At 38.5% G+C, this 16,124-nt stretch overlaps 3 protein-coding genes across 5 annotated transcripts; 2 read left to right on the forward strand and 1 right to left on the reverse strand.

The window, feature by feature from the left end:
* The first annotated feature begins 152 nt into the window (after nucleotides 1-152).
* On the forward strand, nucleotides 153-5,210 carry LOC141902765 (sodium- and chloride-dependent betaine transporter-like). Its single transcript, XM_074790642.1, has 14 exons — nucleotides 153-240; nucleotides 1,045-1,240; nucleotides 1,541-1,672; nucleotides 1,793-2,012; nucleotides 2,172-2,307; nucleotides 2,419-2,553; nucleotides 2,722-2,831; nucleotides 2,935-3,053; nucleotides 3,176-3,285; nucleotides 3,406-3,549; nucleotides 3,639-3,735; nucleotides 3,922-4,022; nucleotides 4,117-4,275; nucleotides 4,712-5,210. Exons 1-14 carry the CDS (start codon nucleotides 175-177, stop codon nucleotides 4,949-4,951), a joined length of 1,965 nt encoding a protein of 654 aa, XP_074646743.1. The 5' UTR covers nucleotides 153-174; the 3' UTR covers nucleotides 4,952-5,210.
* LOC141902770 (uncharacterized) lies at nucleotides 4,800-13,004 on the reverse strand. Of its 2 annotated transcripts, none has more exons than XR_012618941.1 (2): nucleotides 12,745-13,004; nucleotides 4,800-4,937 (listed from the first exon to the last, which is right to left on the reverse strand). XR_012618941.1 is itself a non-coding variant. In XM_074790650.1 (2 exons), exon 2 carries the CDS (start codon nucleotides 11,594-11,596, stop codon nucleotides 10,685-10,687), a length of 912 nt encoding a protein of 303 aa, XP_074646751.1. In that variant the 5' UTR covers nucleotides 11,597-11,617; nucleotides 12,745-13,004. The 2 variants fall into 2 exon arrangements, 1 of the variants encoding a protein (XP_074646751.1); XM_074790650.1 differs by lacking the exon at nucleotides 4,800-4,937 and adding an exon at nucleotides 10,685-11,617.
* Nucleotides 5,604-10,373, forward strand: LOC141902763 (uncharacterized). Of its 2 annotated transcripts, none has more exons than XM_074790638.1 (12): nucleotides 5,604-5,730; nucleotides 5,808-5,934; nucleotides 6,024-6,191; nucleotides 6,319-6,573; nucleotides 6,768-6,979; nucleotides 7,103-7,159; nucleotides 7,262-7,483; nucleotides 7,695-7,811; nucleotides 7,910-8,029; nucleotides 8,137-8,292; nucleotides 8,484-9,322; nucleotides 9,540-10,373. In XM_074790638.1, the coding sequence occupies exons 2-12, from the start codon at nucleotides 5,856-5,858 to the stop codon at nucleotides 9,730-9,732; spliced, it is 2,418 nt and encodes an 805-aa protein (XP_074646739.1). In that variant the 5' UTR covers nucleotides 5,604-5,730; nucleotides 5,808-5,855; the 3' UTR covers nucleotides 9,733-10,373. The 2 variants fall into 2 exon arrangements, with proteins under 2 accessions (XP_074646739.1, XP_074646741.1); XM_074790640.1 differs by having other exon boundaries at nucleotides 6,024-6,106.
* Nucleotides 13,005-16,124: the final 3,120 nt, after the last annotated feature.

Below are 16,124 nucleotides of genomic sequence, written 5' to 3' on the forward strand. Positions count from 1 at the left end.
CTGGGATAGAAGCCAAATGAGGCCCTTGATTAAGATAATAGAACAGGTTTTGATATTTTCCAAGTATGTCACAACTCATTTTGTTTGTGCAAATTCTATATATAGCAAATTGCCACCCATCTAATCATGTTTGTAGTAAAAGGGCAAATATACGCAGTTGTTTAAACAGTAGTGATGGAGATGAGCAGAACGGCGAACGCGGAAACTGAGGCTTCGTGCTGCTGTGCGAGCAAATCTCGGGTACCTATAACTCTTTTTTGTGAATGTTCATATTCGATTTTGGGTAGCACTACGGATTTTTCAATAGTTTTAAAAACGATAAGAACAACTACCGGTATTCATATAATCTATGTTAAGAACAAATGAAAAAAAAACGCCGCAGTAATCACCTAAACATTCAACACTCTAATTGCATGTTGTTTTTAGTTATGATACGCATTATGTATATATTTTTACAACACCAGGTAAAAATTATAGCTAAATTTCATTATGTAACGGTAAACCTTTCAATAAAGCAGCTCAACAAATTTGTTGCCCTTGTTTGGTCAGAATTTGGTGAAATGTTCTCTCATAATTGAAATGGTGGTATTAGAAATTGAGCACGCATTTTGTACTACGGCAGACTGAAATTTTTTGCGGATAACTTTTCCCGAAAAAAAATCTCTGTTAGATCATAAGTGGATTTTGGAACATTTGTTGAAGTGGAATACAGACTACATATTTAGTGATCGAAAGGACCACGAGTTATTTTACATACAATATACATATACGGCGACGATGAGGTTTCCCGCATAGCTTTACGTTAATTGATGTTGGAAACAGTGGTTATAATTGATACGATGATTGCGAATTCACAATTATCATATCAATCATCGTCGAAATAATGATCGTCCCATGAATTAATTTATTCGTGGCATGTACCCGAGCGATTCATTTATCACTCAAAGTGCTCATATTACAACATTCTCGGGTTCGTGAACATCTTGAAATCAATTCTTGTTGATTACAACGAATATTCTACTCAATCCACCATGAAATCTTTAGAAACGTTACGGAATAAGAACCGGCCACGATGGGACAGCGGAAGAGAGTGAAATGCTGACAGCGGCGAAACAGCGCGAAAATGACCGCGGTGTTTGGAGCAACCAGGTGGAAGCCTTCCTCGCGTTACTTGCTTACAGCACAGACGTCAGTTGTTTTACGAGATTTCCGCATATGGTCTACGTAAACGGTGGATTGCGTAAGTGTCTATATGAGAAAAAAGGAAATCTCACGTAGATTAAGCCCGCCGCACATGGCATAACAAGTTTAAGCCCGCCGCACATGGCATAACATTTGTTTCACCAAAACAGAAAACACGTTTTTCATAAAATTTTTTGAGTGAATGTTTTTAAAAAAAACGTTCAACGCACACGGCATAACAAAACACATCGAAAACGTTGGAAGAAGAAGAAACGTTTTTTTTTTGGTGCTATGTGCGGCGGGCTTAAATCCTAACAACATCGCTGAATACTATTCTTCAATGGAATCTTTCTTACAGTCGTGTTTCTCATACCGTATCTATTCTTTATGATCGTATTCGCCATGCCGATGCTGTATTTGGAGTTGGTTCTTGGTCAAATATCAGGATTGAGTGCAGCGACCATTTGGAAGATGTGCCCAATGTTTAAAGGTATGCCTATACAGTTTATGTCAAAATTGATAGTATTACTGCATCAAATAAGATCTTTTGCAATTTTGTAATGAATACGTAAATACCTGATCTAATATTTTGGGATTTTTTTTCCGATAGGCATTGGCACCAGTATCTTCACACTGTGTATGATAGGCTTGTCGGTATACCAAATCATGATATCTTGGATTCTGTACTATATGACGGTGTCTTTCCGATCACTGCCTTGGCTCACTTGTGATAACCATTGGAATACTGAGAAATGTCGTATGCTATACAACGATACGTCCAACCCGTCGTATTCTAGTATATCCACATCACCGGCCGAGGAATACTGGACGTAAGACTAAATGCCATCAAACTTCCAAAGTTCACCGTAGAATAATAAGGACAAATATCAAAATGAACTTACAATGAAATTTCTTTTCTGCTGCACTAATATTAGTTCTTTGTTGCTCAAAATAATTTCTGGATTTTCTAATTTCTGCTCTCATTTCAGAAATGTAGTCATTCAATCCGAAGGTTTAGTAGTCGGAAATCTGCATGGAATCAACTATTCAGTTCTTGGCTGTTTGGTTGTTGCTTGGATTTTCTTATTTCTATGCACTATTCTGGGTCCAAGATCTATCGGGAAGGTAAAAATCTCACTTGAGGTCATTAGATGTTATTTTAAGTAATCTTCCATTATTCTTGTGTATTGACAAGCAGCAACTATATATAGGTTTTTCATTCCGTCGTTATTACAGGTTCTCTACGTGACAACTGCTCTGCCATTTATACTTTTGATAGTTCTAGCCGTACGAGGGTTCACTTTACCAGGATTTTATGGCGGAGTTCAATACTTTTTCATACCAGATTTCTCGAAACTTCTAAATTTGCGAGTAAGCGAAAAATGTAAAACGAAAATGGAAAAATGAGAATAGAAAATAATAAAAAATAACGAAAAAAAAGTATTACTTTACGTATCCTATCCATGACTATATTGACATTTTGGCTTCACTATACAGTGAAATTGAAAATCGAAGTAAAGAATTTTTTTTCGTTTTAAGACATGGCAAAATGCTTTCAGCGAGGCTTTCTATTCGTTTGGTTTTTGCCTCGGTGGATATATCACAATCGCTAGTTATAACCGATACGATGATAGACGCACACCAATCAGGTAAAATCGAAAACAGAATCACGAATCAAGAATAGAATTATAAATGAACAATGAATATTTCTTTTAGTTCATTATGAGTGTTGACCGACCCCATTTTTTCTAGGAACGCCATCGTGATTCCGATTTTACACACCATTGCGCGTATATTCATTGGATTCGTTGTGTTTGCATTATCCGCTTTCTTCGCCTATGAAAAGAACACCAACATAGAGATAGGAAGTGGTAAGCTGTATCGATGATATAAATAAAAGAAATATACCCGTTCAATCTAAAAAAGACATTTCTGTTTTGGTGTTAAGTAAGAGACTTGTGTAACAATCCGCTTTTTTTTGTTTTGTTTTAAGGTGTCTATTTCATTTTCGAATTAGCGTCTTTTGTTTCTCGTTTACCTGCCCCAAATGTTTGGTGTGTAATTACACTTATCATTGTCTTCATGAATGTTTTCAATACTCAGGTAAAAAAACAAACAAACAAAAACCAATATTCAGCAGTGATGTAACCTGAATTTTCGTTCATGATTACCCAAGGTTTCGAGTAATCTTAAATGGTATGGTTTATCTTCTCACTACTATAGATGCCAATGTTTGAGTTACTTGTAAGCAGTATTCTGGATACATTTCCTGGTTTTATGAAAACACGGAGGATCTTAGCTCGAATTGTTATTTCGGCAGCGATGACGTTAGTTTGTTTCCTGATAGGTATAGTCTTCACTGGATACGTGAGTATTGGTTGGCCATTCATAAAAAGGGATTCAATATAACCCAATTCAATCTTTATTAGTTCGTCTTCTGTTGTATGTATTTTCAGGGTGCATTAAGTTGGTTTTATTTAGTGGACCAGGCGCTTGGTCTGGCATATCTATGTATTGGATTTTTACAGATAATCGTTGTATCCTACTTCTACGGTACATTTATTTCAATCGAATATTTCTCGTTTTCTTTCTAAGACGGTCACTCTCCTCTCGCTCATTTATTTCTGATGGCTGCACTTCTTCCAGATCCTAAAAGACAATTCTCATTTATGCGTCCTGTCATGTTGACATAGTGCTTGGCGATGGAAAAGCTTTTAATGTAATTTCATTTATTTCAAGGATTAGGAAGGTTGTACACGGATATGAAATTTATGATGAAACGAATGCCTAGTGTTGTTTGGAAAATATCCTGGTATGCCACATGTCCTCTTTTGATAGCTGTAAGTTATTATTGTTTTCATTTGTATACGATTTTGGAGTTATTGAATAATCGAGAACTATTTGAATGTTATCAGGATTCTTAACTTTTTTCAGTTGTTTTTTGTATTGTCTGTCCTGGGAAGTGGTGGTCAATTTTTTATTTCACCTTGGTGGACAACGGTTGTTGGTTGGTGCATAGTCATGTTAACGATGCTTCCAGTTCCTGTTATGGTGGTCGTTTCTTTGATAAGGACAAATTGTAACTGGTGCCTGGTACGTATATTTTACTCACGCTTCGTCTGAAAATAGCTTAATAGTACAGACCGGAACAGAAATTTACAATTCTAGGGCCAGTTGCTCAAAAGTTGGTTAGAGTTAAGCAGTGGATAGTTGACATAGTTACAATTGAAATTTCATCGTTACTATGGTATTTATCCACCCTTTAACCAACTTTTGAGCAACTGGCCTCTGTGCTTCAATTAGAACAAAAATTCTGTAAATTCGACCGATATCTATAGCTATGCTTCGATTACCGATCACGATCAAACCCCGTTCCTCTCGTGGCAGGTGTTGTGGGGTTTGGGTTTGTTGCTTTTTGCGGTTCATCTGACGTAGGAAATGTCATCGTTGAATTTTCTCTTTATCACATATTTTGTGTTTATTTAGATCAATGTATTTTATATATTCTATATTGATAAATCATTTTCAGCGCGATCCAAGCTGGAGCCGCGTAGGGGCTGTTAGCAACAGACCAACATCGACCGCGATGGAAAGACCCATGTATCCAACTGCGCCAGCTAGCTGGCTCGCACCTGTAACTCACAATAATCCAGTTTACGTTACTACAGAAGCCGCTCCATCGATTAACCCAACTATTCCGGCTACCTGGCAAACTGGTGTCTATGCTTCAGCAAATATTGAATCAATGGCTGAATCTACAAAAAAATAACGTCAATGATAAAATTAGCCCAATCAGATCGGATATTTCATAGTGTTCATCGAGTTTAAACCATTATCGAATATTCTCGCTTTATGATGAGGCCGCGGGAAGAATAAACGCTTGACGAAGACGATATATAATTTGACATTGAACTTCAGATAGGACAATTCTATAACGCAAATATCGATGATAACCATTATTTCTATTCTGCATGTGTCTAAAGAAACATACAGCTTTGTACATTTACTTCAGAATAAAAGCATTATGTCGTGACTTATAATCCATGTCATTCAGTTTTTTCATGCTATTACGAGTAACACCTGTACAACAGACTCTACAGCAAAAACTGATGCATCAGAAATAGCTTTACCTCCAACAACGCAGGATGCAGTTAGGGACACAGGATATAAAAATCACACTTCAGCTTTCAATGTAACGAGTGAAGCAACCTTTGTAAATTTCGTACATCAAAAATATTGCCAAAAAATATCTTTTCAACGCATACGCCTATATCTGAACAATTAAATGTATATACTACAATGTGCATGTATTTATAGCATCATAGCTTTTAAGGCGAGACATTTTAGCAGGGTTTGTGGAGTATAATTGTCGTATCGCGCAATTACACCAACCTACTTTCATTTGGAACTGGTTTTACTATCAGAAGCCTATGTAGCATGGCTGTGTGACGTTGAAGATCGGCGTTTGGAAAATACACATACATGCATATTGTGTACTATTTCTAAACGATTACTGTCGCTTCGTTTGCTTTTCTGTTTGTCAAAGAGGTTAGTATCTATATCTGCTGTGAAATATATGTTATATGCGATAGGATGTTACAAGTAGCTGTATTTCTTCTATACAGTTTGCCTCATTATTTTGTGTATCGGTTTTTGTCGGAACTTACAAAGAAATGTGTTGCTGGACAAGTGTCTCATTATGTATTGGGATTGTATTGCTGTCTTCCATTCACTCAACCCCTATTTACATCGGTAAGGTTTTGTGACGTTGAGAATAAACTTTTAGGTAAACCAATAATCATTATCAAAATTATTTTTACACAGTATTACGTATTCCGCAGGATATGTAATAACGAAGGAGAATCAGCTCGTCGAAGCGACCGAGTTCTCGACAATTCTCAATACTTTTTCCAACTCGACACTGGTGAAGTATTCACATATAAGCTACGAATATATACTAATTGACGCCAGGCAGCAGATTGTAAATGCACAGGGGCTTTACCCATGGCGTAAGCTGCACAAGTTTAATCATAGTAGAGTATAAGATGCGATGAGTAGTAGATACCAAAATTCATTTTCAATGATGATTTTATATGATATATGGTTTGAAAGGTTTGTTTGTATGTTTTATTCCAGTTGAACATCAATTAATCACTTCAAATGTGAGCTTTCTAATAGGACGATATGACGAGGCAGTGGCAGAAGTGACGCCAGTGCCGTTCTATTTAGTTTCTGATGGAATGGTAGCCGCTGATACGACATGTAACTCCAATAGTAGTCTAGTGACGTCACTAATTCCATCGTTAGACGTTGGAATCATGGCGCTGGCGGGATTTATTGAATATCCAAAATCCTACTGTAAGGAGTTCGTCATAATAGTACAAAGTTCGGGTAAGGTTTCGGACCATCCATATGTTTATCAGCATGTATTTCTTCAATTATTTGAAAAATATTAATCTATCAATATACAAGCGATTGGTTGGGAACATAGTAATAGAAATTAAAAGCTTTACTATTTTATGAATATATTACAGGATGTTGAATTATGAATTAAACATTATCAATATCGAATTATTATATTTCAGATGATTTGCGGTCGTTTCTCATATCGTGGCGAAAGCTGGTGTCGAACCTAGCACTACCCTGTGTCGTAGAATTCCCCGTTGTAATCCCTATGTCTAACGGCTCGTTACACTCGACGGCTAGAAGGTTGCTGGCTGACATAAGAACTACGGGAATCCCAATGACTGTCTTACATAGTTACAACATCGACTTCATTACTGAAATCATTAAATTGGTAAACTATACCATTTTACGTCGTGCAAACATGAACATTATTCCGATATTCCAATTATTTTCGAAAAGAAATGATGTAGATCGGCACATTGCTTTAATGTACGTAATTTATTCTTTCTTTCAGGCTGGAAGAGAACTTGATATGATGAATCGATATAATAAATGGTTCCTTACTTACATGGTAAATGAACCTGTATATATAATGCTAAAACGATACCATAGAGAAATGAGATGCGGCGTAGTAAAACACTCCTGGAAACTTAAATTCTGGACCCTTTTGTAGGTGAAGGGTGCATTGCCGAAAGAATTATTACAAAACTTTAAACAAGACGCATCGACTGTCAACATTCTAAATACCATCATAGACAGCAACGTTTTCGCCGAGTACAACATTGCGGAGCCAGTACCTACTGACGTTCTACGCTATGCTAACATCCTTGATAGCCTCATAGTTATTCATAGACTGGTACAGGGCAATATGTCTACAAGTGATCTGTCTAATCAGGTAATTTACAAAATTGATAACATTAAAATAAGAAAAAAATGTTTCGCTTTTTACCAAAAAGCGTTCGCCGTTTCTGGTTATCACGTACGTAAAAACTATGAACACCTGGCACGCAGATGGCAGAATGGTTTTCATTCCCAAATTCCTATTTTCCATGATATGTGAAAAGTGATTTGAAATGTGTATATTTTTTCGTTCAACATTTTTTTAGATCGCATTGTCAGGGGTCAATGGTGCTACCGGTGACCTGTCTACTTACATCGATGGATGCCGAACCCGAATTCCAATGGAGGTTTACGTTGTTCAGCATTCTCAGCCGATTAAGATGGTGAGGATATTTCTGTCGTCAGAAATAATCAAAGCAATCATTAATGATTTTAGCTGCAACAACGTATTTAATATCATCGGAATGTGCGCATATTGCAGGTTTCTTCGGCACTGATTGGCAATACGACCTATTTCACCACATCCGAACTTGGATATGAAAGTCCCCCGAAAAATATGCCTCTACTATCAAAAAAGATGTTTAGAATTGGTGTACCAAATGTACGTAGGGGCCTATAATAGCTTATCATCGATTTGTCGGGTTATCGGATTGTGATTGACTAATAGTTAAATGCGTATAGTTGAGATCGCTTCATTCAATTTTGCAGGTGAAACCGATGTTCATGAATGATACGGGAACAACAGGGGGCGTTATTAGCGATTTGCTTGACATGTACTCGAAGGAACTTGATGTGAGATTTACACTTGTACCGATCAGTGGCCCACATATTCACGAAGAGATGAGTCGGGTCCTTAAATCAGGTGTAAGTTTAAGTAACAATGTACTATCAAATTGATTTCACGTTCTTGTATCTTTCTAAGACAGAGTTCCGAAGTTTGACGACAAAAGGAAATTGAAAACATATTTTGTTGTCGCAAAGTTTTGAACAAGAAACAATCGTCTACATTTGTCATTGGTTATTAGCTAATCACCTCGTCTTAATTGATTATACAGGTCGTGGATGGCATCCTTGAATCTGATCAGGTGGATACTCTTTCCATAGAAATGACGGACCCAATTATTACCAACGAAATGTCCATACTAATGAGGAGAGCGGATGTCCAGGTTTTCGGCAAATCGCAACCATTACATATTCTAATCTTTAAGCCATTCACTATGTATTCGTGGATTGTCCTGCTCGTAACTTGTTTGATAATCGGGTTGTTACTTGTTCTTATCACCGGCGTTGATCAGACTACGAAAATGCTTTACCCAACCGAAACAATTTACGTAGTAATAGCTGTAATAACGCTAGGAAATGCCGACAAAGTTGCCTCTACCATTCCATCGCGCGTGCTCGTTGCATTTTTCTTATTCTTCGCATTCACTATTGTGGCCGCATATCTAGCCAATCTTACGCGATTTTTCGTTTGGTCTGCAAGTGATAGTGGCCGAGGAGCCGAGTTGACTTCACTCTCGCAGCTAGTCACTCAAGGTAATCTCAAATTCGGCGTTATCAGAGAAAGCCAGACGATGCTAGTTTTGGAGCATTCAACTTCTTATCCGGAAAACCTTCTTTGGAGCACAATAGAACGCGATCGTAGACGGTCTATATTGATGACGTATGACCAGGCCATTAGAGAAATAAAGCAAGGATCGTTCGTGCTTTTAGGGGAATCAATTATTCTACAGAATCTAGCTAAAGACGATTGTGAGCTGCAAACAATGACGCCTATTGGCTTAAAGATACGTTACAGAATAGGATTTGGGACTGGGCTACCCTATACCAGAGCCTTCAATAAGGCAATATCAGCAACTAATTCCAATGGTACAAGTGCCGTCATCATATCGAAGTAAGTAATGTTCTTGTGTTTTCAGGAAAGTGTGATGAGTAATGTCTGACTGGTCATAAACCTGTGAGAAGGACGATGGAAAATTGGGAGGTGGTGCTAAAATTTATGACACATATCTGAGCGAACTGGGTGCAATTGATATCCACATTATATCCGATCAGTGTTTTGTTAACTTAGTGGTTCTTTAAAATGCTAATAATCTTGTGAACATTTTCAGGTATACTAAAAATGAATGCGTTTCACTCGATGCAACAACGTCAAGAGATGGCCACGAACTTCATCCTGAACAAATGTTGCCGATATTTTGTATATTTTTACTGGCGATAGTTATATCGTTTATAAGCTCTATGTTCGCTTGTATAATAGTGAGGTTTAATCGCGATAGAGCTTGGAGAAAATACAAAAAGTAGAATAACTTGGAAGCATAACGCGGCCATTTTGTACAAAGATTTTGAAACCTCAAAAAATTCATTCCTTCTGTATCACCATTGAACGAAGAGTCAATGCTACCGTTACGTTCATTACAGTAAAAATACTTGTGCAAGTAGAATATCTAATTATGATAATGATATATGTATTTATTGCCAAAAGTTACAAAGTTTTATGACAAAAATCGATATATAAGCATAAGTGGCGGGAAAAAATAGAACAAACATTGATATATATATATCGGTTGCCTCAGTTAATAGACTTTTTGAAGGAATTTGAAAAGATTTGAAAGATCGCTAAACGCATTAGAATAGAGAATCTAATAGACTGTGTAGTATTTGCATTTCATATTGACACGCATTGTATCGTTAGGCAGAATTATTTATCAAGACACGCAATATGTATTTTTCTATGAGTTTCGTCACTCACAGTTTTAAGAGATAACTCGCAGAAGATTTGATTAAAGAAATCATCATTCAAAAATGATTTATGTTATATTATAGTAGAGTAATATTACAGACTCTGTAGACCACTAAAATCGGTGAATGAAATAACATAACTTGAGCCTACGTAGGGCTTCTCTGATTCTCAATTCGGTATCCTGTCAGTTTGTCGGATCTCTTTCCCTTCCACTTTAATGGCTTACGGGTACTGTGAATTTTTAATATGATTTATTTCAGTCAATTGATGGTTTTTTGGTTTTTTATTTGAATAATTCACTGCATCAGATACGATAGGAACTCAGTAAAACTAAATGATTTCTGAGAGATGATAAACAGAGCTACTCAAAATTGAATTCTAAAAATTTAGATCCAGGGGTCGTATCAGGGACCCTTCTAAAGAGGTCAACCAGAGGTCAAACCACGCAGCTATCTTGTTAGGCTAAATTATTTCCAAAATATCATCTAGTTAATTTGTAATGATAAGAAAACCTCAGCAATCATTTTGTTTAGGTCTCGGGTGTCGGAGATCAATGTACTGCCATTCCATAAACACATACGGAATATCAATGGTCGAAAAGTACTTCGCACTATGCGATAAGGCTTTGTCTTCAGATGCTTCGACGTCGATTTTCATCACGGCTCGATTGAAATTTATAACTTCGAGTAAATCGTCCATATAAATCGATTTTACGGCTAATTCGTCGGATTTATTCGCCTCATAAACGTGGGCGCCGCCTATGTTCTTTTCGCGGCTTATTATACCATCTAACTTGACTTTCATGTAACCGTAACTATCAGATATCGCATTAATTACGAGGGTTATCATATTTTCGAATTCTCCGAGTTTCACGGAATGCCGGACGTGCTTTGCATTGTTTGGATTCGCATCTACAGCAACCACACGACGGTTGTGCTTCAAGGCCGTTAAGCTGTAAACTCCTATGTTAGCGCCTATGTCTATGAAATTCAAACTCCGGTCATTTTCCAAAATGGATTCGAATAGCTTTGTTATGTGAGGCTCCCATGTACCAGTTCTCTTCAACGAACCGGATATAAAACGATCGCTTTTCACCGGATCGTAGATACAAATGGGGGTATTACCTTTTATCGTTATGAACGGAACACACTCGTATTTTTCCTCTTCTGCACTAGTCGCAAACACATTCAATACAGAAACAACGGAATCATTTGACAGACGCGCAGAATTCATTTTTGTTATGCCCATATATTGGTTTCCTTTTTTCGGGGATTGTGCCATGGTTGTGCTTGGATTCGCCTGATTCCGCTTGATGAACATGATTTTATCATACATCGGGCAATAAGGATGAAATAAGACAGTGAACATCATAGATAATGCGATGACGGCAATATTTGAAACGAGCAGCTGCTTTCCTGAATACATACCGGTACTTGTGGCCGACACCTGAAAAATACTCCGGGATTAATCAAAATTATTTGGCCAAAACACCTTATCACCTAAGCAAGAAAAGCCTCTTTGATTACTTGTTATGCGGATACCGCCCAAATTTCTACCGAAATACATGTATACAAATGTTTTCATTTCTTGTCCTTCGCTGGGTTTTAATTTCTCAGACATGTTTTATTGTCTTGAATTTCGATCCAATGATTTGCAAAAGTTCATATCTTTTTTTCTCTTATCATTTGAATTCAATTCAACACAAGACTCCTTTCGAATTTATTTCCGCAGTCTTTCCCCGATTTAATGTTGAAAGTACTTGAATGATAGGAATTTATTATTTTTCCTGTTCGCGGACGACTCATGTCTTCCGTATAATGTACGTATTCATCCGATCGAATATTTCGTTAATGAATTTAATTTAATAACCTATATATTCCCTAAGTACCATTATTACCATCGGCAGAGTCCATGTTTGCGTTACAATTTCGAACAATCGAAAACAGACAAAATGAGGCCTGGCTCGACTTTGAGAGTCATTTGAAAAAGGCAAATCGACTAGTAACCTCCCACACACCGCCGTTAGAGTATTTTAAATGGAAAAAATGACTGCTAAATCTCGGGGCTAGATGTTGGTGGTGCACGAAGTTTGAAGCAGATTACGTAATCTATGGGGCAAGAATATCTTTCATTATTTCAAAAATGGCATTTATGGCCAAAAATGGAGGCCGAGGGGCGTTCGCAAAATATTCAGCCTTGGATGACTTCCTTCGAGTTTTGCATCCACCATACAGTATTACCTAATTAGGTATTTGTGTTTAGGTATCATAAAAACGTACTTTTTACATAATCAATTAATGATAATAATCAAAACAAATATGTATATATTATAAAACGAAGGTACAAGAAAAAAGGAAAAATTGTTAACATGGATGAGTAATTGTTAACATGAATTGCAGATTAGGCTTTGCACTGTTTTCAGGGATATGTTGGTTCATATCATTTTGATACAAAGTGGGAGTAATTCAGCAAAGTCCTTACAGTTTGATAATGATTTTCGATGCCAACGTCAATTAACAAATTATGAATGATTATGATTATGATTATGAATGATCTTCTAATGTCATACTCACCTAGAATGCAGATGATTTAGCGCAAAAACGTACGACAAATGATGCCCGCGGTGGAAAATGCTCCGCAATCGACCTAGCTTGGACGTCGCCTAAATCTTTATTGAATGATCCACGAAAAATTTGTCAGAGAGGCGAAGTGTGCTGCGGTGTGACAGTGTAGCGGTGTGACGTTTTGTATATAATGGATACAATGATGATCGCGCGATAGTAATCAAAAGTTCATAATCATTTCCGACAATTCTGGGTTTTGTCCGTTATTTTCCATTATAGAACCAGGAAGAAAGACACTAAATATTTGGATGGATATATGAAAGCTGTGGGTACTGGAGTGTGTAATGGGAAGTGTAGTGTGATCTGTGTGCATTTGTGGCCAGCACACAGATCACACATTGTTCATTGGGGTTTGGTCCAGGACTCGCGAGATTTTCAACAACACGGAAGTAACGTGTAGTAAATGATGACTTGAATTGCATGACTACCTACCACCCCTCATTATTGTTGGAAAACTAAACGTTCCGCACTGACTAAAACTTAGTAATAACATTTTAGAAATGGCCAGAATTTTAACTTAGGTTCTATCTCATTTTTATTTTACAACTGCGATTGGTATAATTTTTTTTCAAACGGCCGTTAAGGCTTCATGTTTCGTCTGCAATTCACTGCAAATAGTTACGCAACTACGCACATTTCAGTGTTTTTGGCAGCTGTACACTCAATCGGCACCGTTCGTGACTAGCTTCACTGCGCGGAATTATCATTAATTAACATCGCCATATCACATCATCAACTTATATTGTGCCTTAAATCCCTAACAGCCGAAATAATTGAAATGCACACACGATTTCTATCATTGAAAATTGAGAGAGTGGCCATGTTCGTGTTCCGCTGCTTCGCGTAAATCCCGCGCAGTGGCGCAACCGCGCGGAGTGGGGCCGATACGTCTAGAAATATGATGGAGACATGAAAACACCAGATTATCGCAAAATAAGCCGGATACTTCCAAAGCTGTATATTCTAGAATTCTGAATTTGATTTCCAGATTCAAAAAAGTAACAGCAAACTGGTTTACGTTTCACTATTAGCGGCCATAACGCGTGTGATCAGTATGGCGGTGGACTTCTAACGACAGTGACCGTCAATCACCGATAGCACTACCTGCAGCTGGTCCGACTTGGTCATCCTCTGAACCATCTGTTGCTGCAAATAGTCCCGGTCACTAGCTGCTATTTTTCGTTTGGTCTGCAAGTGATAGTAGCCGAGGAGCCGAGTTGACTTCACTCTCGCAGCTAGTCATTCAAGGTAATCTCAAATTCGGCGTTATCAGAGAAAGCCAGACGATGCTAGTTTTGGAGCATTCAACTTCTTATCCGGAAAACCTTCTTTGGAGCACAATAGAACGCAATCGTAGACGGTCTATATTGATGACATATGATCAGGTCTTTAGGATAATAAAGCAAGGATCGTTCGGGCTTTTAGGGGAATCTAGCTAAAAACGTTTGGAGAAAATATAATAAGTAGAATAATTTAGAAGCATCGCGGCCATTTTGTACAAAGATTTTGCACCACAAAAAATTCATTGCCAATATGTATCACCATTGAACGAAGAGTCAATGCTCCCGATACGTTCATTACAGTAGAAATACTTATATGCACTTATTAGTAGAATATTCAATATTCGCGTTTTGTATTGAAACGCATTGTAACGTTAGGCATAATTATCTATCAAACACGCAGTAAGTATTTTTCTATGAGATTCGTCACTCACTGTTTTAAGACATAACTCGCTGAAGATTCGATTAAAGAAATCATCATTCAAAAATGATCTATGTTATATTAAAGTACATCTTTTTAGAGTTGCAGCGAGAAAATATTTCGCTGAGATAATACAGCAGCAGATCCCACCTTACTCGATAGACCAAATAATTGAAGAATGAAATTACAAAAAAAAACTTGAAGCTTATACAAAGGGCCTTTCTGATTCTCAATTTTGTATCCTGCCAGTTCGGTCGAGGCCTATAAAACGTTCATGGTTCGATGGAACATTTTACAGTTCCAACACTACCGACTGTATAAATGTTCCCATGGACGTTTCGGTTCAAGTCCAGTATAGCGTGGAATAGTTCCCCGCTCAAAGATACATTTATAGAAAAGGAGTAATTCGGCTGCGACCGATTCTACTCGTCGACAATGTCTACAACCCCGATTGTCGACCGATTCTACTCGTCGACGATGTCTACAACCCGATTGTCGACCGAGTCTACTCGTCGACAATGTCTACAACCCCGATTGTCGACCGATTCTACTCGTCGACAATGTCTACAATCCTGATTGTCGACCGATTCTACTCATCGACAATGTCTACAACCCCGATTGTCGACCGATTCTACTCGTCGACAATGTCTACAATCCTGATTGTGAAAATCAACTGATGGAAGCACGCAGCTTCTCGATCCCAGCCACTTTATATAAGGGTAATCCACGCACACACGCAGCCCCTCGATCCCGGCCACTCTATATAAGGGTAATCCACGCACACACCACCCCTCGATCCCAGCCACTTTATATAAGGGTAATCCACGCACACAATCCACGCACACACGCGGCCCCTCGATCCCAGCCACTCTATATAAGGGTAATCCACGCACACACGCAGCCCCTCGATCCCGGCCACTCATTATAAGGGTAATCCATGCACACACGCAGCCCCTCGATAGCAGCCACTCTATATAAGGGTAATCCACGCACACACCACCCCTCGATCCCAGCCACTTTAAATAAGGGTAATCCACGCACACACCACCCCTCGATCCCAGCCACTTTATATAAGGGTAATCCACGCACACAATCCACGCACACACGCGGCCCCTCGATCCCAGCCACTCTATATAAGGGTAATCCACGCACACACGCAGCCCCTCGATCCCGGCCACTCATTATAAGGGTAATCCATGCACACACGCAGCCCCTCGATAGCAGCCACTCTATATAAGGGTAATCCACGCACACACCACCCCTCGATCCCAGCCACTTTAAATAAGGGTGATCCACGCACACACGCGGCCCCTCGATCCCAGCCACTCTATATAAGGGTGATCCACTCACAAACGCGGCCCCTCGATCCCAGCCACTCTATATAAGGGTAATCCACGCACACACGCAGCCCCTCGATCCCAGCCACTCTATATAAGATTGTATGAACATGATTGTATACATTGTCGACGAGTAAAATCGGTCGACAATTGGGGTTGTAGACATTGTCGACGAGTAGAATCGGTCGACAATCGGGGTTGTAGACATTGTCGACGAGTAGAATCGGACGACAATCGGGGTTGTAGACATTGTCGACGAGTAGAATCGGTCGACAATCGGGGTTGTAGACA

The sequence above is a fragment of the Tubulanus polymorphus genome, chromosome 3, assembly GCF_964204645.1.
Source record: "Tubulanus polymorphus chromosome 3, tnTubPoly1.2, whole genome shotgun sequence".
NCBI classification, from domain to species: domain Eukaryota; kingdom Metazoa; phylum Nemertea; class Palaeonemertea; order Tubulaniformes; family Tubulanidae; genus Tubulanus; species Tubulanus polymorphus.